Source organism: Trichoplusia ni, chromosome 3 (genome assembly GCF_003590095.1).
Source record: "Trichoplusia ni isolate ovarian cell line Hi5 chromosome 3, tn1, whole genome shotgun sequence".
Taxonomy (NCBI): Eukaryota; Metazoa; Arthropoda; class Insecta; order Lepidoptera; family Noctuidae; genus Trichoplusia; species Trichoplusia ni.
Genome location: NC_039480.1, coordinates 4706056 through 4729763, shown reverse-complemented (window position 1 = coordinate 4729763; position 23708 = coordinate 4706056). Strand labels below are relative to the sequence as shown.

At 39.9% G+C, this 23708-nt stretch overlaps 2 protein-coding genes across 2 annotated transcripts; one reads left to right on the top strand and one right to left on the bottom strand.

Moving 5' to 3' along the window:
- Positions 1-329: 329 nt before the first annotated feature.
- On the bottom strand, positions 330-11431 carry LOC113508982 (zinc finger protein 34-like). Its single transcript, XM_026892207.1, has 9 exons — positions 11293-11431; positions 11021-11140; positions 9842-10273; positions 9324-9520; positions 8710-8817; positions 3161-3364; positions 2126-2246; positions 1587-1691; positions 330-700 (listed from the first exon to the last, which is right to left on the bottom strand). Exons 1-9 carry the CDS (start codon positions 11413-11415, stop codon positions 545-547), a joined length of 1566 nt encoding a protein of 521 aa, XP_026748008.1. The 5' UTR covers positions 11416-11431; the 3' UTR covers positions 330-544.
- A 312-nt stretch (positions 11432-11743) lies between these two features.
- LOC113508976 (zinc finger protein 58-like) lies at positions 11744-23658 on the top strand. The gene is made up of 14 exons (XM_026892198.1): positions 11744-12054; positions 12585-12725; positions 13346-13553; positions 14281-14404; positions 15266-15394; positions 16171-16288; positions 17143-17286; positions 17402-17452; positions 18980-19098; positions 19422-19532; positions 20475-20678; positions 21165-21276; positions 22017-22124; positions 22322-23658. The coding sequence occupies exons 1-14, from the start codon at positions 11914-11916 to the stop codon at positions 22493-22495; spliced, it is 1884 nt and encodes a 627-aa protein (XP_026747999.1). The 5' UTR covers positions 11744-11913; the 3' UTR covers positions 22496-23658.
- The last annotated feature ends 50 nt before the right edge of the window (positions 23659-23708 follow it).

The following is a 23708-nucleotide window of genomic DNA, read 5'->3' as shown; positions in this document are numbered from 1 at the left end:
GTATGTTTCAAATTGACAATTTGTTTTTTTTTAAGTGACAGTTCTTCTTTTTAATTAAAATGTGATAGTTTAGGTGCTGTCATTGTTCCCACTAATTTGGAATGATATTCTATTCTTTTTTATCTATAATACAGGAGGTATGGTCCTCAGACAGAAATTATTAATTTACGCTCTATTGTAAGGGTAATATTACGTTGCTCTTTCAAAATACATTAAAGTAAAAAATATAATGAATTTTAAAATAAAATAAAGGAGATTTAACCCAATACCTACCAAGCTGTGCGTAGTTTTAATACTACAAAAATAATAAAAATAAAACAACAAATTGAAATTTAAAATTATTATATTTATTGCTAAATATTCATTATTTTCTCTTGTTTATTTTCCATAGCCACACTGCTCAGTTAGATCAATGCTTGTTCTCTGCACGAGAGGCCTTTAGTGGGCCAGTTACAGGCTGGTGTTATTACCTTCAATAATGGCGCCCAACGTGGGGCAGCCCACAAGTGTATTTAATCATTAGTCATTCTATACGAGAGCCCGTTTACTGCCACTGCACCTTTCTCTTGCTCTTCAAATGTATATATTTGATATGTGTCAGCATGGAGGTCCGTTGTGTGAACTTAGCTGAACAGTATTCACATTCGTAGGGACGCTCGCCAGAATGTGTCCTTATATGATTCATTAAAGTGCGGTTTGCCTGAAAATAATATTATAATGGTATTTGAGATAGTGTTTGTAACTGACAATAGCTAGAAAAAAATTCAGAACCGGTTTTTTGCATGAAATTGACTTGTCTTTCGAAAGAATCATTATTAATTCTCAAACAATTTTGGTTAACTATACCAAATTACTATTACGGGATTTTTTATTGAAATACTTTTCTCAACAGAAATAGGACTTTGCTCAGCAGAGGAAATCTAAAAGCCATAGTTTTTTTTTACGACCCCCACACTAACCTATTTAATTCTTATATCGCGAGGGGTTTCACAAACATTCAAGTCAAATGCACAGACATAATCGGAACAAGCATTTGTGGATGACAAAAATCAAATCCTAAGTCATTTATTCAAATTAGGCTACTAAGTAGCACGTTTTGAAGGTCAGGTTACATTGGACAGCACCCAGTTTCGCCCTTCACCGCTTCCTAAGTGCTCTTGCTGTGGGAGAAGAAACAGCGCAACAAACTCTCCAGCGGCACGCTGTCCTATGCTATCAAACCCCCGTCACGCGCACAGTGGGCTTAGCGTGACCTACACCACTCGGCTATCCGTGCAGTCAATATTCTAACTATGATGAGACTGTAATATAATATTGGACAACATTCACACAACGCCATCTAGTCTCAAATTAAGCAGAGCTTGTGTTATGAGTACTAGACAACTGATAAAAATACTTATATAGTTCTAAATACATACATAATATAGATAAATTACACCCAGACACAGAACAAATGATCGTGCTCATCACACAAACATTTGTCCTAGGTGGGAATGGAACCCACGACCTCCGGTATAGCAGTCAGGGTCACTAACCACTAGACCAACAGGCCAGTCAGGTATATTTAAGTGACTTGTTTTACTCACAGCAAATCCTCTCCCGCAGATGTTACATAACTTATTCCTCTCCTTCTGAACGCCCTCGTGGTGGTATCTCATGTGGTCGAGGTAGCGGGTTCGATTCAGAAAGTGCTAGAACAAAACACTTATAATTATAACATACTCTGTATAGATTATATCTAATGATTTTCAATAGAATTTTGGTCTTTTAAGAAGAAGGGTGAAATTTATTATTATTATTTTTATAAACGACTCCCGCTCTAAGGAATTTAAGCCTTGTGTCGCGGGGGGTTTCACAAACATACAATTCACATGCACAAAAACACCCAGACTTAGGACAAACATTCGTGGATCGCACAAATGCTTGTCCTATGCGGCGATCGAACCCGCGACACGTCGCACAAAGTGGGTTTGGCGTGGTGACCTCAACCACTCGGCTATCCGTGCAGTCTAAATTTACCGGCAGCCTAACTATATCATCCGTGGAAATTGTTACTTTCTAGCTATCACAGTTCTTGAGATACAGCCTGATGACGGACAGACAGGGGACGCCCATTAGTACTTGCCTTATCACAGTGCGAACAGTAATGCTTAGACTGCTTCATATGAACATGTTGGTAGTGATTCATCATGTACACCCTTCTCGAATAACTGTTGCCGCACTCCGGACAGAGGAACTTCTTCGTTCTAGAAGATGTAAGAAGATGGACTGTCATTACAAGGAAGTAATATTTTTTCACAATATTCACACAACGCCATCTAGTGTCAAACAAAGCAAAGCTTGTATTATGAGTACTAGACAACTGATAAACATACTTATTTATTTAATATAGATAAATTACACCCAGACACAGAACAAAAGATCGTGCTCATCACACAAACATTTGTCCGGTGTAGCAGTCGGGGCCGCTAAACACTAGACAACAGGGCACCAATTCTGCTATTTACAATGGCCGATGAATGAATGAAAATTGGCTCAATACGACACTCTTCGCATTTTTTCCTACACTATAATTTGAAATTTAGTATGGGACGGTACACTCAGGGTCAATACAAGGAATTTTCAATTATTATGCTGGAATAATGCTTAATAGAGAATAGGAATAATTTCAAATTTAATCCAATTGTCATTCATTCATCGGCCATTGTAAAAGAGCAGAATCGGGGCCCAGACCTGTCAGCGTTGCCAGACGTCACGATTTTTTAATAAAATTCTAATGGCAGCTCTTCGGAGAGAACTTGACCGTACGCCTGTCGTAGGATTAACACAAACTATTGTTTGAAACCAGTGGCGTAGCGTGGTTCACCGTCGCCCGAGGCGGATTCACACCAAATACGGGCATCCGTATTTTTTTACATAAAAAAATACGGATTTTTTTTACATACGAACGCTTTTTTTTACATAAAAAAAAGCTCGATAAATCTTTCGCGGAGTTAAGTTACACTTGTTTGCTTATGTTGTTCGCGCGCGGAACATCGGACAATCAAACATCAACTTTACTATATCCCGCTTCTGACGGAAGCTATTTTTACTCAAAAAGTACCAAAGTACCAAAAAAAATCTGGCAACGCTGAGGCCTGTACACAACAGGAGTACTGACTGGTTGTCCCTCTCATGCGCGTGGGCGGCGCTGCAGGTGAGATGCCTCCTGTAGAGCGCGGCGCTGCGGTAGCGGCGGTCGCAGGGCGCGCAGTACGCGGGCGCCGCGCTAGGGCTGTGCGCGCTAGTGATGTGCCGCTGCAGCCCCGCGCGCGAGCGGTAGCGCCGCGGGCAGGACGCGCACGCGTGAACGCTGGCGTGGCGGCTGCGGGGAGGGGGGGGGAGGTTATACTTCAACCCATTTTAAAAAGAAGATTATCTATTCGTCTGTATTTTTTTGTTTGTGACTTTTTTGTTGATTAACGGATTTTTATGGCTCCTGTATTAAGGAATATAATCCTTGTGTCGCATCAATATCACAAACATTGAAACAAATATACATAATACAAGACAAGGTTTCGAGGATCACACTAACTCCAGTCCTACGCGGGGAACAAAACAGCAACATGTCGTACACACTGTGTTTCTGTTAGGACTTTTGGAATAAAATGCAGATGCAGAGTTAACACACAATGGATTTTTATTTAGATGAAGTTTTACAAACGCCCGACGTCCACCATGACCGATTGCAGAGAGAGAGTTGCCAGTGTAACAAAACAAAAAAACATCTATATATCAAACATAAGTGTTGCCTCACATAATAGGTTGCTACAGCATATTTAACACACCCCCTCAACACTTAATTTTTGATTGATTAACCTGCTTAAACTAATATATCTAACTTTACCTTTATGTCTAGCAACTCTAGCATAACAACATCAAAGATAACTACCCCTTTATAACACAGTGGACACACTTGCCTTAACAACATAATACACATCCAGCCCCTTAACAAAATCAGTAAAAATTAAAACAAATTCAGAAGCAACACTAATAAAATATCACCCCCTTAATGGAAAACTTATTTTAAAATCTTACTTCTAAGTTTTACATACAACTGTCCACCTAATGCTTTAGTAAACATATCTCCAAGATTATCAGAACTACTAACATAGGATAGACTTACACAACCGTCATTAATTTTCTCTATGATAAAATGATATTTTACATCAATATGCTTAAGCCTCTTATTACTGAAATTGTTTTCTGCTATTTTGATTACACTCTGGTTATCCTCATTAATCTTTACTTCCAATTTAAATCCAAAATCTAATAATAAGTTTTTTAACAAGCATGACTCAACTATACCTAAACACAGTGCTACATATTCTGCCTCAGTTGATGACAAAGATACACATAATTGCTTTTTAGTACACCAAGATATTACACAATCAAATACTTTAAATATATATCCTGAAGTAGATTTTCTGTCTTTTGTGTCACCAGCCCAATCAGCATCAACATAACCCTCCAATTTATCATTACCATTACAACCATACACCAATGACAAATCTACTGTACCTTTCACATATCTCAATACACGCTGTAAACATTTTAATAGCAACATACTAGCACAGTGCTGATATCTACTTAAGAAACCAATCGCTACACACAAATCAGGCCTTGTAGCATTAGAAGCGTACAGCAAATTTCCAATTATCTGCCTACATTTCAATTCGATTTCTTTACTTTCAGATTTTTCCCTTCTTAACAATTCAAACTTAAAATTCTGATCAATAGGTATGTTACAAGCTTTGCAATCAGACATCCCATACTTTCTTAATACTTTTAACAAATAATCCTTCTGATTTATAACAGTCTTTCCATTTTCTACATCCTGCTCAATGCTAATACCTAAATAGTTACAAGCCATACCTAAATCTTTCATAGCAAAGTTCTTACACAATTTCTCCTTGAACTTTCTGATCTGTATGTCACTATCACTAAAATATAGCAAATCATCTACAAAAATTAGCACATAAATGGAATACTCCTTACAACATTTAAAATACAAACATGGATCATTTTTGGATTTTATGAAACCATCACTACACATAAAATCATTAAACTTTCTATTCCAGTACTTAGGACTTTTCTTCAATCCGTATATAGACTTATTTAATTTACCTATTCCTCCATTAGGTAGTTTCATGTACACAGGTTCATCAATGTCACCGTAAAGAAAGGCTCCTGTTACATCCATCTGGTATACTGGAAGTTTCTTTTTTACTGCTACAGCTAACAAAGTACGGAAAGAAGTCAAACTTGCAACGGGGGCATAAACTTCTGCACCATCCATATCAGTCTGCTCAAAACCCCTAGCAACTAATCGGGCCTTGTATTGAATTTCTTGGCTTGGATTTTCTTTTATCCTGTACACCCATTTACTGTTTATTACCTTTATTCCCTTTGGCACCATTGCTACTTCACTCCATGTATTATTTTCTTTCAATGTGGTAATTTCTCTGTTCATAGCTTCTATCCAATTTTCTTTGTCTTCACACTCCATGGCTTCCTTAAGGGTACTAGGTTCATTATGCATGCTTATAAAACCAACCTCATAATCATCAAACCAATTGGGTGCTTTTCTAGAGCGTGTTCTTCTACTATCATTTACTTCTTGAATTTCTTCATCCTCTATAATTTCCTCTTCTAGAAATTCCACTTCTTGCATGATATTGTCACTTTCCTCACAATCCTCAAATTCTTCATTTTCTTCAGTGTTCGACACAGACTGGTATTCTTCATTGTTCAAGTTTTCTTCTATATCTAAATATATACACTCTTCTTCCTGCTCTGCTTTTTCAGGTTTATCATGTTTCTTCACAAATGTAACATCTCTCACTACTTCCACTGCATTTTTCCTTGGAAAATAGATCCTAAACCCTTTTGTGTACTCTCCGTAACCTACAAAAATACCTTTTTCTCCTTTTGCATCAAATTTCCTCCTTTTTTCTTTTGGTATGTGCACAAAGACTTCACTGCCAAATGTATGTAAACCATTTACATCAAACTTTTTCCCTGACCATGACTCGTATGGTGTTTTTCCTTCTTCTTTGCTATGGTAAGTTCTATTTAGAGTGTACACAACTGTGTTAATCGCTTCAGCCCAGAATACTTTGTCCATTCTTTTTGCATGCAACAAAGTTCTTGCTCCTTCAACTAGAGTCCTCATATCTCTTTCAGCTTTCCCATTTTGCTCTGGACAATAAGGTACTGTAGTCTCATGTGTCACTCCATGCTCTGTCTTACTTGTAGATCTTCTACTATTATCAAATGGTAATCTATGCTGTTTGCCTTGTACACAAGCTGTACATGTGTCAATTGGTGACTCACTAAAATCAATATTATTTTTCTTTAAAATTCGTTTCACTTCCTTATAATTTTGATGTACTAACCTCTCATGCCATTCACTTAACTCAAGTTTAGCTACATTAGCCGCCAAAGATTCTGACTTAAAGTCCATTACATACAGCTTCGAACATGATTCCTTATTAGCAATAGCACACACTCTATTATCCTTGGAAAATACACACTGATCATTAGTCATACTCACTTGAAAACCATTGCATACCACACTACCTACAGAAAATAAATTAATCTTTAATTTAGGAACATGCAAAACATTGTTTATCGAGCAACTGACATATTCTTCACCATCAAATGCCATTAATTTTATTTTGCCTATACCTAGAGCATTTAGGTGTCGTCCATCACCTATCATCACAACCTTAGGAGTGGATAACCTTTCATATTCACAAAATAATTCCTTCTGATATGTCATATGGTGACTGGCACCGCTGTCTACCAACCATTTTTCATCTATTAAACGATCACTTGCGCTAACTGGCACTTTAGACACAAAAGCATTTTCAGTTTTCTTATTATTTTTAGTAGCTTTACATTTGTCCTTAAAATGACCTGGCTTTTGACAGTTAAAACACACATCTTTAAGCTTACAATCTTTCTTCAAATGACCTGACTTGTTACATAAAAAACATTTATAATTACCTTTGTTTTTACCTTTTTGACCTTTAGAAAACAATGCTACACTTTCGTCTACCTTACTGCTACTCTTATTATTTAGCCGTTCCTCTTCAACTAAGAGCCGTGCCGTTAAATTATCAACAGTCTGTTTTTCTTCTGCACATGATTCCCACGCACTAACAAAGTGAGAATACTTCGATGGAAGTGACATGATGATTTTCGACATAGCCATCCTGTCGGTTACCGCTTCTCCCAGTCGCCTCAAGATCTGCTGCTGTTCCTGCACCTTGGAAATAAAGTCCGCGACACTCATGTCATTTTCAAATTTTAGGGCAAAGAATCGCTGCTGTTGCAGCATCAGTGACGTTTCTCCACTTTTTTCATATATACTGTGCAGCCGGTTCCATACTTCATGCGCTGTTTGACAAGTAATTACTTGATGTAGAACTGGTTCCGCCAATCTTGTCACAATTGCACTCATCGCCTTCAAATCCTTGTCTGCCGACGCCTGCTCGGGCTCCGCTGACGCCTGACCGGGCTTCGCCGACACTTCATCTGGTTTTGTCGCTGCCGCTGCACTGCCATTACTGGGTTTGAGATTCGGATTCGTTACAACCTGGTATAATCCTTGTTCTCTCAAAATCACCGCCATCTGGAATCTCCAGACGCTCCAGTTCTTTGCTCCCTCCAGTCGTATTACGCCGAGCTTTTCCATCTTGATATTTCGTCTCGCAATAACAAAGCAAACCGAGTGACGCCAAAAATGCCGGCCGCCACCGCGTTCCTTCTTGCTTGTCGACACCCGACCAAGCTCCTTCCAGACGATTAATCCAAAGCCAATCTTCACCTAAATACGTTTACGGGCCTGGGCCCATAACCTGTTAGGACTTTTGGAATAAAATGCAGATGCAGAGTTAACACACAATGGATTTTTATTTAGATGAAGTTTTACAAACGCCCGACGTCCACCATGACCGATTGCAGAGAGAGAGTTGCCAGTGTAACAAAACAAAAAAACATCTATATATCAAACATAAGTGTTGCCTCACATAATAGGTTGCTACAGCATATTTAACAGTTTCGCATGGTGACTTCAACCGACTCGTCTCTCCGTGCAGTTTCGCGAGAATTATTCATACATTAATGATAAAATTCCTAACTTACGCGGATTTATTTGGATCGCCCGACTAGTTTTATACCCACTCCAAAATATCAATGCAATCGACATCTTTAAGGCCATTTAGATTACAGACCATGCTATAACCGCATAAGTGAATCGATCACAGGTTAAGCTACGCTTGACGCGGTATGTCCCTAGATGGGTGACCATCTTTGTCATAACGAGTTCCTCTGTGTTTCGGAAGGCACGTTAAATTGTGGGTCCCGGCTGTTATTCCTTCATCATTGATAATCGTTACAGGTAGTCAGAAGTTTGAAAAGTCTGACAACCATTCTAATTAATAGGTATCATGTTGCAAAGGTGGTTTGAGTTGAGGAGGTCAGATAGGCAGTCGCTGCTTGTAAAACACTGGTACTTAGCTGAATCCGGTTAGACTGGAAGCCGACCCCAACAAAGTTGGGAAAAGGCCAGGCCAATGATGAAAATGACCTAGTTAAAAATGTACATGTAAACATACCGAAAACAGGTCCGTTCTTATACAGTCGGGCAAATCTTTTACATACCTCATATGTCTCTCCAGAAAAGGTTTAGTTTTACATCGCTTCCCGCATTGATCACATATATACAAACTGTGCAACGTCTTGTAATGATATGAAAATGTTGCCACATCTCTGAAAAATGAATGAAAAAATAATCCTTCGATTTCTTGTCATAATATGATTTCTGATTTCATAATATTTTGATAGTTACTTTTGTGAGGATGATTCATTATTAAATAATCAATATCACAGCTAATGGCGCCCAACGTGGGGCTCTTATTGCAGCAAAGGTCAAAATCAATGAGCTATTATTATTAGGCTATTATTGCAGCAATTTTTGACCCTACAACAACCCCCTTTTTAGGCCATGAAATTTTAAGATACATATGAATAACTGACCAGCTAACTTGGCACAGCTAATATGAAAAATTATAATAATAGCTCGGCGCTACTACGGTAACATCATTAATGTCACCACGATATATATTTCTAAAAACAGGCAAAATATAAATAAATTACACCAGAACAAATAATCTTACTCATTACCCAAACATCCTAGGTCGGAATCGAACTCACAACCTCCGGTATAGCAGTCAGGGTCACTAACCAACAGGCCAGTCAACTAACTCAATACTTACGGTAAGCAGGCATCACAGCTATCGCATAGCACAACGGCATGTGCGTTAATATGCGCATTAAACCGTCGCCGTGTGTAACACTGGAAACCGCACCGGATACATTCGTATCCATGCATGTGTCCCCGCATATGCGCGCATAGAGCTGACTCTGTGCTGAAGCGGGAATTGCATGTCGTGCATATATTTGTAGCGAGTGACTGTAATATATTTTTTTGAGTTAAAATATATTTAAATAACATGAGAAATCTTCGATCTAACGGTTTTATTATTTTTTGCCAAATATGTTCCTTATATACTGAGAGGCCTTGGACCAGTCATCATTCCCCTGAACTTATCCCAATTATTTTATTTGTGGACGGCGCAACAAGTCGTCTCTTTCCATACCTTTCTATCTGACGTCATCTCACAAGAAACACTCTTTGCAGCCATATCGTCTTTTACACAATCAAACCAGTATTGGGACATTTTTAGGCAAATATTATATTTACTTAAACATTAATAATAACTAAAAAATATACCTCATCGTGATATTTTAAAATGTGTGCTTTTAATTTATCCTTTGAACTAAAGCTATGTATACACAATGTACATTGAAACTTGAAATTCTTATAAAAATCACTGTTTCGATCTTTATTCAACCAAATTTGAATATCTTCTGGATTAATAGAAACCTTTTTTCTCAAAAACTTGTATCTCTGTACACCAGAAACAAGTTTATAGTTTTTATTTTTCGTTCTCTCTTTTTTAACTTTTTTATCTATGGTGTTTTCTTTTTTAATTTCTTCAAGGCAAAGGACATTGTTATCTGCATCATAGACATCAATATCATCATTAATTTCTTCTTTTATTTGTACTTGTTGTTTTGTTTCAATATTTTCGTCATGTGTTATTAATATTATATTATCTGTATATGTAGTAGTTAGTCTTGATAGTGTCTTGAATTGAGATTTCTGTAAAATAGATACATTTTTATTTATTTATTTATTTATTTATTTATTTATGTACACACAACAGACACAGAGTAAAACACGCATAAAAAGAAAAACACCGAAGGTACAAAGGTACTGCTTATTTCTCAAGAAATTTCTTCCAGCAGACCTGCGACAGGAGATGAAAAAAAGAAACATAAACACAGTGTGTAGACAAATATAGGACAATAAAAATAACAAATACACAACATAAAACAATATTTATAAAATATATACTTATATAAATATATAATATAACATAAGACAAGGACGTTTTAGTGGTTTTGAATGTATTTTTTAGCTTTTATAATATTTTGATCCTTTCTTATCAGTCTGGTGTGAAGTGATTTATGATACAGGAGTCTTTCAGCAATTTAGTTGGGTTTGAAGGTAGCTGACATCTTTAATTACTACATAGGCTACCTTTACCCAACTTTGTTAAAGGAGGATAATCTTTTTGCAGCCAGTACTGAGACAGAGAAAGTGAGCAACAGCTGGCAATTAATTTTCTATCTTGAATATTGAGCCACACCGTCCTCAGGTGTGGTGGAATAATGATCTACGCAAGATGGCAGGACCTGCATGCAAGCAGCCGGAGATAGATCTTGATGGTGTGCAAAAGGAGTGGCCTATGTACAGCAGTGGACGAATATGGGCTGCTGATGATTCCAATATTGCTGATAAATTCTTTTAGTTTTACAGAAATATATGTACTTATGATAATCTTACCTTTTTTTTAATAAGTTGCTTTGACAATATACTCTGTGCCTCTTCTACTCTTGTTTTAAAAAGTTTTATCTTTTTTAATATAGCTAGACATTCCCAGCACACAGACACTGGTTGAAAAGCCTGTAAAAAAAAATATATAAAATGTTTGTGAAAAAAACCCACACAAGGATTTACAGACGTAGGGTAGGTGTCGGATTTTTATTTTTTAGCAACACCAATATTGTTAAAGCCAGTATCCTTCTTAAATACTTTTTATTTAAAGAATTACTTACGTTGTAGGAGACATTAGTAATAGTGTTAAAAATATCAATGTATTCATCGATTGAGAACAGTTCCCGATCACTACTTAAACAAGCCAGACATACTTTATATTTTACATCATTTATTTTATACATTTTAATACAGAATTCATTAAATTAAATAGAAAATATACATATAGTTTTGTTTATTTTTTTATATTGCGCTTGACAGTTCTCCGAACCGTACCGTCACTTTTTTAAATAGATTTTGTTTGTAGCCTAGCAAATTCAGCAACCGGTTTTCATTCGAACCCAATAGTTGAATCTTTATCTATTAGCCGATGTATGTTCATAGCACTGATAACTAAAAAAAAATTAACGTCTCTCTTTGCAATTTAAGAGGCCATAATATCCCAGGATTTGTTTGAGAAATATTTTAATTAATTCAATAATTTCACATGTAACGTTATATTATTTTGCGTATAGCAACACTTGGTAACGAAGCCATTTTGTGGTGTCGCAGTGCAGTGAATTGTTCTTCATCAATTTTTGTCTATTTTACATGGGAGTATTACTTTTTGTTGTGATACAGAAATTAAGCATAATAAATAAATAATTTTGTTTAGGTTAAATTAGGGTTTATACTTTAGTAAAATGGAGCAGGATGTGGATACTGGATGCAGGCCAATGTGTAGTGCTTGTTTAAGTTCCGATCGAGATTTATTTGAGCTAAATAGTTCTACACAAGTTTACCAAATATTCCGGTTGTTGATGTATGATTTCGCGGGCGACCGGGTAAGTTTCAAAGTTTTCAAAACTTATTTTTGTATATTGTTACTGAAACAGTGTTACGTAAATATTAAGGTCATACAAAAAAGCGTTTTTATTACTTTATTATTTGGTGTTCGAAAATTTCTTCGTTTACTTATGATTTACTTGGAAATTAATTATGAATTAAAGTTTTATACGTACTGATAGTGAGAGCTTTAATAAAAGTTAATTGTTTATATCGTGTTTAAACCTTTTTTTTCATTTATTCGTTTGTATATAAATGTTTACTATTTACAAATAAAAATTTAAATATGAGCCCTAAGTCATCATTTTATTAGTAGTTCAAAACAACAAAATACTGAATTCGTCTACATCTTAAAAAGTTTTAATGTAGTGTGTGTGGGAAAGAGATGCCGCTCTACAGTGTGCATAGCTCTGTCACGCTTCCACAACCATAATCATATGACTTCAAGATGTGCACCATAATAAATTACTTCAAATACAAACATATCCTTTTGTTTTATTCATTCACTTTAAAATTTATTTATTTTCAGTTTGGAGAATCCCTCCCGGAGACCGCACAAGTGATCTGCTGGGAGTGCTTGGCCCTCATGAAGAGGTTCCTCAAGTTCAAATGGCAGGTGCACAGTGCACAGGAGCACCTCAGAGTGCTAGCTCTGAGTCGGACGCAGGAGGTTGGTTGTTTCTATTCTTATTTTGTAGAAAATTCGCATTCATAATAGGGCTTTCGACTAAATCAGATAACATAAATCTATTTGACAATGAAATGTATGGTAGTGGGGGCTAAAAACCTCACTTTCATCACAAATAACAATATTATACGCTTACCTATAACATTAGATTTCTAAACCTATGATGATAGTTTAAAAGCTTCATGTAAACAAACTAGCGACCTGCCCCGGCTTCGCACGGATGGACATTTATTGTTTAAGCTTATTTTCCGGGATAAAATATAGCCTATACAGATTCGGAAGAATCCCTTTAAGTAATGGTAAAAGAAATTTTGAAATTGGTCCAGTAGTTTTTGAGCCTATTACAAAACTACAAAGGTTTCCTCTTTATATCCTTAATATATATAAATCTCGTGTCACAATGTTTGTCCTCAATGGACTCCTAAACCACTTAACCAATGATAATAAAATTCGCACACCATGTGCAGTTCGATCCAACTTGAGAGATAGGACAGTTTAAATCTCAAGTTATAGTCGCAATTTCTTGTAACCACGCGAACGAAGTCGCGGCCAACATCTAGTATAAGTATAGATTTAATCAATCTATGTTTTTCTAATTACAGAGTCTAGACCACACATACATGTCTCAGTCCCTTTCCTGTCTCGAAGTCTCGACAAAGACGGAATATGATAAGATATACTTTGACTACTCAACACCGCTTGATGAAAAGCAGTACATAATAAGTAGTAACGTGAAAGACGAACATTATGATGTGTCTCAAGTTGTAAGAGATAATATTAGTCTGGATATCGATGAACATATATTGGAAGGTGAGGTTTTGTACTGTAAAAAGGTATTAATGATGCAACGGTTTACTAATTTTTTTTCATGGCAATCCGCTGTTCTTTACAACAATTTCTGCCAGTGTCGTGTAGTGATTGCACATGGGTTACATGGGACAGTTTCCTTTAATATTTTGTTTTGTTTTTTACCTGAAACAACACAAATATAGGTGTTAGTGAATAATAATACTTATCATACAGATTATAACGGTTTAGTTACTCGTGTTTTTCGGGATCGCCCGACTAGTTTCGGACTCAACCGGAGTCCTTAATCATGAGCTGACGCGGCGAGCGAGTCGAATTGTTACGCGTGAGTAAACCGTTGTATCATTTAATAATGAATCGTTCTCATGATAGTTATATATTGGACTATTTTGTAATGAAGAGAGGTGAATTACTATTTAATCTGTCAAGTTGGAAAAGGAAAAATTATATTTTCTATGCCAAAAATTAGTGAAGCAGAACAAAACACGTGAAAACCCCTGAATTTACGGCAGTGGTTGAGGTCATCAAACAAAAGATCCCAGTGAGATTAACCGGTTGCGGGATCGATGCGTGTTCGTTGTTCGAGCGTTTGTGTGATCCACGAATGCTTGTTCTGAGTCTGGGTGTCTTTGTGCATGTGACTTGAATGTCTGTGAAAACCTCGACACATAGATTAAATTCCTTAGTTAATTAATTAAACAAACTTATTTACAATATCATCATCTTTCAGTGCCAGAAATAGTTCTCGAGAATCCGGTGACTGGTGTCATGTCACACATAGTGGTTGGTACTGATGCCCTAGTGTCTTCCAATCCGACTCGGATCAATGGGGAAATGCCGACTCTTACTATAGGGTGAGTCTATTAATATATACACCTAGAGTCATTACTGTAACGTTTTGAAACTGCCTGAAAAACGGTTGTATTTGATATTGTGAAACCGCGATAGTTACCGCACTTTGAAATAGGGTATTGTGACTAAGGGCCGATTTTTTGATCGTCAGATAACTTTTATTCGACGAATAAGTTTGACGTTTTGACAGCTTTTGTATAGGAAATATGTCAAGAGGCCATATTTATTCCTCAGATAAAAGTTATTTGACGATTGAAAAATCGGACCTAAATCTAATAATGTAAATCTGATTAGTCTGTCAGACAGATTTCCATTATTCTTCCCATATATGATAAGTATTTTTCATACCCCTGAGTTTGTTTCAACATTTCTTCTCAGGGTAGTCAAATAGGAAATGTCGACTCCAGCGTTCTCAAAAAAGACATGTAAAAGTGATGATGTATCCTATTTGTAGAATAAATATTTCATTTAATTTTATCACATCATTGAAGATAAAAAAGCACTTAAGTTTGTTAGTGGGGGTTTAAATGCTCACTTGCTAGTAAAAAGCTTACTGGTAAGTGACGTCACACGAGACATTTTAAATTACTGTCTCCCTTTCTGTTTTCGTTTACGAGAAAAAGGAAGAAATAAGTATCCAATATTTTTTTGGAAATCTGTCTGACCAGCTAAATAGTTTTTTTTTTCAAATACTAAATATTACTAGTCAAACATTTGTGAAAGTCAAGTCAATTATCTATATATCATCTCATCTCATCTCATCTCAGCCTATCGCCGTCCACTGCTGAACATGCTTTGTATATACAAACTACAAATTATGGAACTTTATGTGTGTTTCTTCCTAAACGAATATACTTTTACAGACCAGTGAGCTCTACAAACATAGAATCAGTGATTATGTGTCAAAAAAACAAGCCAAAATCGGTAAAGGATGAGGCGAAATTAGGATACACTACGGAATACATGAGCGAAGCAGAGATGTTGGCGTGCAGGTAAGATATAACATTCAACATGACTAATTAAAAACATTAAATTTGAAAATTACGAGTTCGACTCGCAAGTCGCAACCCCATTAGCTCATGATTGAGGACCCCGGTTGTGTCCGAAACTAGTCGGTCAATCTAGATAAACACGCTTTACAAAACTTTTGCGTCATTTAATAATGAACCATTCTAACGATAGTTATTATCAAAATAAATCCCGAAAGTAAAAACTTTGACACCCCACAACTTTGAAGATCATTTAATCTTCAAGAAAAAATTTCACATAAGTCACCTTTAATACAAAACCAACTAAATTGAAATCGCTCGATCCGTTCGGGACCTATGATGACGCAGACAGACGGATAGATACGTGAAATTTGTAAAACACCTCTTTTTGCGTTTGGGTTTTTGTGTTGTGACGACTAACATTTGTTGTGTCTGGGTGTAATTTATTTGATAACTGAACCCTGGTAACAGACGGATAGACAGACAGCCGTACCTCAGTAATGAGGTACTGTTTTTACCCTTTGGGATAGGAATCCTAAAAACGAACTTCATGAGTCATTTGCGTTTAATATCTTCATACGGAACTCCTTTTTTTTCATATAAAAAACAGATCCCGTGTGAGGGTCAATTTATAATTCTCCGGTATACAATTATACACGTTATACACTTGACATAAAATTCATTATGCGATGTACAAAAACTTCCATTCCGTTCCATTCCGCGGCGATATAAATTGAGAGAATTTAATCCTAAATTTAATAGTGTTTTCTCAATTCCAGAGAAGAAGCAAAATTAAAAGTGCAGTACGCCAGTTCGGTTTACAAGTGCGAGCTCTGTATAATCGGGTTCTACACGCAACAGCAAGTTGAAGACCATTTCGTGTCCATGCATAGAGCTGTAAGTATTATTTTGTAGTCCTACTATCCCTACTAATATTATAAATGTGAAAGTAACTCTGTCTGTCTGTCTGTTACACTTTCACGTCTAAATCACTGAACTGATTTTAATTAAATTTGGTACAGACATAGAGTTGGCGTTGAGAAAGAACATAGGATAGTTTTTATCCCGGACTTTTGACGAGTTCTCTTGGAAACGCGATATAACCGACCACGACGCGCGGGCGACAAGCTAGTGATAATATTAACGTGAAAGTTTGTATGTATGGATGTTTTTTCGTCTTTCACGCAAAAACCAATGAACGCATTTTGACGATACTTTATGTTCCCGTGGGATCATTTTCGATTTACAGCGCGCTCGCACTCGGGCAACAGCTAGTAGCCCATAAATCTCCAGCTTATAATGAGGATGAAATTCTACAGAAATGCATTCGCTATTGAATTTGTGAATCTACGAATGCCTGTCCTAAGTCGGGCTGTCTTTGTGCATGTTACTTGAATGTTTGTGAAAACCCCCGCGACACAAGGATAAGGATCATGCGGGAATCCTTATAGACACCCACTCTCTCGGGGGAGGAAATGGGTAGTGTCAGACTCTTACTGACTAAACCTGAACCGCCGTGCTACGTCATCCGTGTTTTTGTGCCGGTGTATGTATGGCAATGCGTTGCCCTTTTGATCCTTCATACACCGACCGCGGGCTTCCACCAGCCAGTAGTGTGGGTCGGTAGGTCACTTTCTCATGCGACGTCGAGTGGTCCGGATACCTGTGACTACATCCTACAATACTTACAAACTGTAGCGTCTAAAATGTCAGTAGGATATGTTTATTCAATAATTTTCCTTCCTCCCCAGAAACCCGGTCAAGTGGCGTGCAAGGTGTGCTACATATTCGTGGACGAGGCTAAGCTGTCCTCGCACAGCAGCTCGCACTACACGCGCTACAGCTGCCGGCAGTGCGGCCGCCGCGAGCTGTGTGCCACGCGCATGCAGCAGCATGTGCGGGGACACGCGGGGGCCATCAGCATCGGGGGGCCGCCGCCAGCAAGGTGAGGGGGGGCAGGGAGGCCGCGGGGGCCGCCGCGAGCTGTGTGCCACGCGCATGCAGCAGCATGTGCGGGGACACGCGGGGGCCATCAGCATCGGGGGGGCCGCCGCCAGCAAGGTGAGGGGGGGCAGGGAGGCCGCGGGGGCCGCCGCGAGCTGTGTGCCACGCGCATGCAGCAGCATGTGCGGGGACACGCGGGGGCCATCAGCATCGGGGGGGCCGCCGCCAGCAAGGTGAGGGGGGGCAGGGAGGCCGCGGGGGCCGCCGCGAGCTGTGTGCCACGCGCATGCAGCAGCATGTGCGGGGACACGCGGGGGCCATCAGCATCGGGGGGGCCGCCGCCAGCAAGGTGAGGGGGGCAGGGAGGCCGCGGGGGCCGCCGCGAGCTGTGTGCCACGCGCATGCAGCAGCATGTGCGGGGACACGCGGGGGCCATCAGCATCGGGGGGGCCGCCGCCAGCAAGGTGAGGGGGGGCAGGGAGGCCGCGGGGGCCGCCGCGAGCTGTGTGCCACGCGCATGCAGCAGCATGTGCGGGGACACGCGGGGGCCATCAGCATCGGGGGGGCCGCCGCCAGCAAGGTGAGGGGGGGCAGGGAGGCCGCGGGGGCCGCCGCGAGCTGTGTGCCACGCGCATGCAGCAGCATGTGCGGGGACACGCGGGGGCCATCAGCATCGGGGGGGCCGCCGCCAGCAAGGTGAGGGGGGGCAGGGAGGCCGCGGGGGCCGCCGCGAGCTGTGTGCCACGCGCATGCAGCAGCATGTGCGGGGACACGCGGGGGCCATCAGCATCGGGGGGGCCGCCGCCAGCAAGGTGAGGGGGGGCAGGGAGGCCGCGGGGGCCGCCGCGAGCTGTGTGCCACGCGCATGCAGCAGCATGTGCGGGGACACGCGGGGGCCATCAGCATCGGGGGGGCCGCCGCCAGCAAGGTGAGGGGGGGCAGGGAGGCCGCGGGGGCCGCCGCGAGCTGTGTGCCACGCGCATGCAGCAGCATGTGCGGGGACTCGGGGGGGCCGCCGCCAGCAAGGTGAGGGGGGGCAGGGAGGCCGCGGGGGCCGCCGCGAGCTGTGTGCCACGCGCATGCAGCAGCATGTGCGGGGACACGCGGGGGCCATCAGCATCGGGGGGGCCGCCGCCAGCAAGGTGAGGGGGGGCAGGGAGGCCGCGGGGGCCGCCGCGAGCTGTGTGCCACGCGCATGCAGCAGCATGTGCGGGGACACGCGGGGGCCATCAGCATCGGGGGGGCCGCCGCCAGCAAGGTGAGGGGGGGCAGGGAGGCCGCGGGGGCCGCCGCGAGCTGTGTGCCACGCGCATGCAGCAGCATGTGCGGGGACACGCGGGGGCCATCAGCATCGGGGGGGCCGCCGCCAGCAAGGTGAGGGGGGGCAGGGAGGCCGCGGGGGCCGCCGCGAGCTGTGGGAGGGAATTGCTGATTCAGAACTAGCGTTTGGCGATTACTCAAATACTAGCAAGATGACACCTTCATCGGCCCAAATTCGTCCACTGTTGGACATGGGCCTCCCCAATAGCACGCCATCGAGGTCTATCTTCGGCTGCTTGCATCTAGCTCCTACCATACACGACAGCTTCGATCCGTCCTAATTCATAGTTATAACAATACTAAATTCCATCAACATTGTTACAGTCTCGAAAGAAAAAGGACAAAGAAACTAAAACGCCACCTGAACCAAGTCAGCTTCGGAAGCTGTTGTCCAAGACTACGATAGAGGGGTACCAGTGTCTCGAATGCGATATGTTTTTCAAGTAAGTGCGAATAATAGTTCCAAATAAATACATACCCCTTTCAGCCGATTACGCACAAGGTTATAAATTCGCCTGTATCCATACTAATGCTATAAATGAGAGAGATGGCCTATGCTTTCGGTCTAGCGCTATCTCTTTCCTTATAAATTATTGGTTTTCATGTTGAAAAGTAAGGTTGGCATATACATTTTAAAAAGATAAAGAAAGACCGAAACTTGTTCCCTCCCTTTCTTTCGGAGTGTCACAATACTCATCTCTAAGGCATGTCTATTAGTATATGTCGATGGCTACAATATCTATAGTAATTTTGTATGTTATTTCAGAAACTCCCGCGCTAGAAAAAACCACGTGGCAAGGTTCCATAGAGAGGGGCTACAGTGTGACCATTGTAAAAAAAGATTCGTGAATAGAACCACTCTGGCAACGCATTTAAGGTAAGTCTTTTGCCCAGCAGTGGGTCATTATTAAATGATATAACGGTTTACTCACGCGTATTTATCGGTTGTGCCCGACTAGTTTCGGAGGCAACCGACCGAGTATCTCTACTAATGTTATAAATTAGTAAATGATACAATGGTTTCATCTATCGGGATTGCTCGACCAGTTAGGGATCTAAACGGAGTCCTTAAAGAAGTCTTTCTAGCTTCTGACTACCTGTAACGACTGCCAAAGATGTAGGAATAACAGCCGGGACCTACAATTTAACGTGCCATCCGAAACACAGAGGAACTCATAGTGGTTTCTTAGGTTTACGCGAATATTAGACATTGGTGATAACTGCAAAGGTTTCGAAACGTCGGGCACTAAAATCTAAAATTAAACCGCGATAAAATCCGTAAAAGTAGTTTACCGTGGTCGAGTGGCGTACGCACCGATTTCAAGGTTTCGCTAGCTCTGAGGTCCCGGGTTCGGTCCCCGGTCGGGTGTAATGTAAAAATTCACATTTCTACATTGCCTCGGGTCTGGGTGTTTGTGGTACCTTCGTTGTATCTGAATTCCATAACACAAGTGCTTTAGCAACTTACTTTGGGTTCAGAACAATGTATGTGATGTTGACCGCATTAATTTATTGACTAGCTGTTGCCCGCGACTTCGTCCGCGTAGTTAGAAGATATAAGTTAGAAATTTTTGAATGGAATCCCTCGAAGATGAATAATTTTCCCTGTTTTTCCACATTTTCCATTGTATCTTCGCTCCTATTAGTCGCAGCGTGATTTTATATAGCCTAAAACCTTCCTCGATGAATGGTCTATTCAACACAAAAAGATTTTTTCAATTCGAACCAGCAGTTCCTGAGACGCGCGTCCAAACAAACAAACTCTTCAGCTCTATATATTAGTATAGATTTGAATATAACCTTTCCTATATCTCTCCAGATTACACGAAGGCCCATTACCTCGAGAGGAATGTCCTATCTGCAACAAGATGGTTCGCGTTATACAACTGAAGTACCACATACAGAGGCATCAGAATAAGAGTTGTTATGAGTGCGCTGAGTGTAACAAGACGTTCTCACATCTCGCTACGTATCAGGCGCATTTCAAGTATTCCAGGGCGCATGCTGATGATCAGGTTTTCAAGTTAGTATGGTTTTTTTGATATAAATTTGATAGAAAAAGTCGTTTGACTGACCTGTTGGTGTAGTGGTTGAGTGCTGTATTGGAGAGTTCGATTCGCACCCAGAACAAATGTTTTTGTGATGAGCACTATCAAATTTGACTTCATTTGTATTTTTACGTCTATGTTAATGTTGAAACCCGAATTAATATTAATTTATTTATTACAAAAATTTAGACAGCATTGGTTTTAGCTTGCTTGCTTGCCAAGCTTTGCTTAATTTGCCACTGGATGGCGTTGTGTTAAACTTGTGGAATATTATTATTTGTATCTCTTTATTGTCACGGGATAACTTCAGGTGAAGAGACCCGGTCCTTTTTAATGGCGTGCACGGGGACACATGTCCAACATGCAGAGGCCTTGTTGAGAACTTTAATCTAAAATGGAATTGTTATTATCTCACAAAACTAACAACTTTTTCAAGGACACCCCTTCTCATTTTATTCCAGATTTCCGTGTCCGATGTGCAACAAAGGCTATCAAACTAAGGAAGCGATGCAAGACCACTTTAACTACCAACATCTCGGCAAGACAGTGCATAAGTGTCCGGTTTGTGATAAGGTAAATATGTTATAATAGCTGTTGCCTGTGGACCTGCCCGGTAAAAATGGAAAACGATCCCACGGGAACATAAAATCGGGATGAAAACTATCCTATGTGTAAATGTATGTAGTAAACTAGCTTAATAATGTTGTAAAAGTGATGACGCCTATACTATTTGCAGAATGAATCATTTCATTTCGTTTTTGTGTCTGGGTGTAATTTATTTAAAAGTATTTATTTAGAAATAAATAAGTATGTTTATCTGTTGTCTAGTACTCATAATATAAGCTTTGCTTTGTTTGAGACTAGATGGCGTTGTTTAAAAGCTGAAAAATATAAAAAAAAATCAGGTTTAGACTATCTGTGTACCGAATATAGTCCAAATTAGGTCATTTGTTTTTACGTAAAATATTCAAACAGAGATTCATACTAATAATCTGTCGTTTATAATGTTGGTAGCATAGTAAAACTGGTAACATTTTTTTTTATTAAAAACGAACTTTATCTTTGTGTCGCGGAGGTTTCAAAAACAGGGGTTTCAAGTCACATGCACAAAGACACCCAGACTCAGGACAAGCATTTATGGATCACACAAAGTCACAGAGGCTTGTCCTAGTCACAGTCAAATATTTTGTCCTACGCGAGGATCAAACCCGTGACACGTCACGCGCAGTGGGTTTGGCATGGTGACCTCAACCACTCGGCTATCCGTGCAGTCATTACTAATGCTATTCACCTATATATTAATATGTTTCCAGCCGATAGCGTCGCGAGCTAACGTGGAAAAGCATATGATGCGAGTCCACGGACAGAAGAAGGAGAAACCGAGGAACCATGTCTGCCAAGTGTGCGGGAAAGCTTTCACCGTGAGTACGACGTCTTCTTATATATAAAATTCCTGTGTTAATCGATTTTTACCAAATTTTATATGCGTATTCATTGAATTTGTCTTGACTAGTTCCCTTCCATCTTTCTTATTTGGCTACGGGCTTTTAAATTTTTATTTTTTTATTTTACACTTGTGACCGTGTAATAATTTAAGTATATTTTCTATCTATTCCAGGATAAGAAGGCTCTAACCCAACACGAAGTTATCCACTCTGGCGAGCGACCGCTCTCGTGCGATATCTGCCAACAGACGTTCAAACAGAAAGCGTCGCTCTACACGCACAGGAAGCGCGTGCATAAGGTGTTCCCGGCTAAGCGCCTGGTAGAGTTCATGGATGCCAAGCATTAAGGTGTTGTCCAGTGTTGGGCAAAGAGGAAATGTCGAAATACGCGAAAAGTGTGTGCAGAAAGTGTTCCCCGTCAAATGTTTGGATGGGCTCTTGTTGCCCACATCTGGGCAAAGAGGAAGCTTCGCTCTTCATGTGTAGGAAGCGCGTTAGTGTGTTGCCCGCCTCTGGGAAAAAAAAAAGCGTTACTTGACACGTATAGAAGGTACGTACATAAAGTGTTCTCCGTCAACGACTGTTCGTGCTCATGAATGCGAAGCGCTAATGTTGCCCACTGCTGGGCAAAGAAAATGTCGCTCTAAACGTATAGAAAGTGTGCTCTTGTTGAAAATGTTCTTCAACAAAGGACTGGTCATATTCATGATTGACAATCATTAGTGTGTTGCCCACTATTGCGCAAAAACATGTTGATACAGATAAGTGAAATATATAAGTGTATAACCATAAAACAGAAATAGTTATAAAGTGGCGTTAAGACTTCGCGAGTGTGTCAATATTAGGAGGTAACGATCAACCTTGGATGCCAAGCATTAATCGGATGAGTGTGTGTTCAATGTGTAAGGTTTTTATATAATGTTATATATATAGAAAAGTTATGAAATTGTCATAAAACGGTAAAGTAAGAGGATTCGCGACACTCAATGGTCCCGTACAAGTAGAGTATTTGACAAAAATAACTGTTTAGTTCCTATAGACAGATTTTCAAAAAATATTGGATTCGTATTTTTGTTTTTATCTCGTAAACAATTGAGGAAATACAGAGATTTTAAATCTCGAGTGACGTCACATACCAGTACGCTTTTTACTAGCAAGTGATGTTTTTAGCCATTTTCCCTAGCCTGTATCCATTTCAATTTTGGTTTACAAATAAAATAAACAAATGTATCGAATATTTTTTGGAAATCTGTCTGATGGACTATACAGATTTTTTTGTCGAATACCCTATTTCAGCAGATTATATAGACATATTATTATGTGTTATAAATGAGTGACTTAATATAGTTAGAATATACGCCATATAGTCAAAAAATATTTGTCGCTTTTAGGGCGCACGCGGCCTGAAATCGCAAATGATAGAGGTCTGAAATAAATAAAAATAAGAATAAATAAACAGGTTATATAAAAAGAAAAACTCCTGAAATAAAGGATAATTTATTAACAATAAATTAGAACGCGAATCGCCGCGTCAGCTCATGATTAAGGACTCCGGTTGGG

Coding starts and splice junctions, on each gene's coding strand:
- LOC113508982 (XM_026892207.1), bottom strand. CDS start 11,415: ATGTATAAAATAAATGATGTAAAATATAAAGTATGTCTGGCTTGTTTA. Junction 9,521..9,841: donor TTTTAAAATATCACGATGAG/GTATATTTTTTA, acceptor AATATATTACAG/TCACTCGCTACAAATATATG. Junction 2,247..3,160: donor GCGCATGAGAGGGACAACCA/GTCAGTACTCCT, acceptor TACATCTTCTAG/AACGAAGAAGTTCCTCTGTC.
- LOC113508976 (XM_026892198.1), top strand. CDS start 11,914: ATGGAGCAGGATGTGGATACTGGATGCAGGCCAATGTGTAGTGCTTGT. Junction 16,289..17,142: donor TCGTGTCCATGCATAGAGCT/GTAAGTATTATT, acceptor CTTCCTCCCCAG/AAACCCGGTCAAGTGGCGTG. Junction 17,453..18,979: donor GGGGGGCCGCCGCCAGCAAG/GTGAGGGGGGGC, acceptor ACATTGTTACAG/TCTCGAAAGAAAAAGGACAA.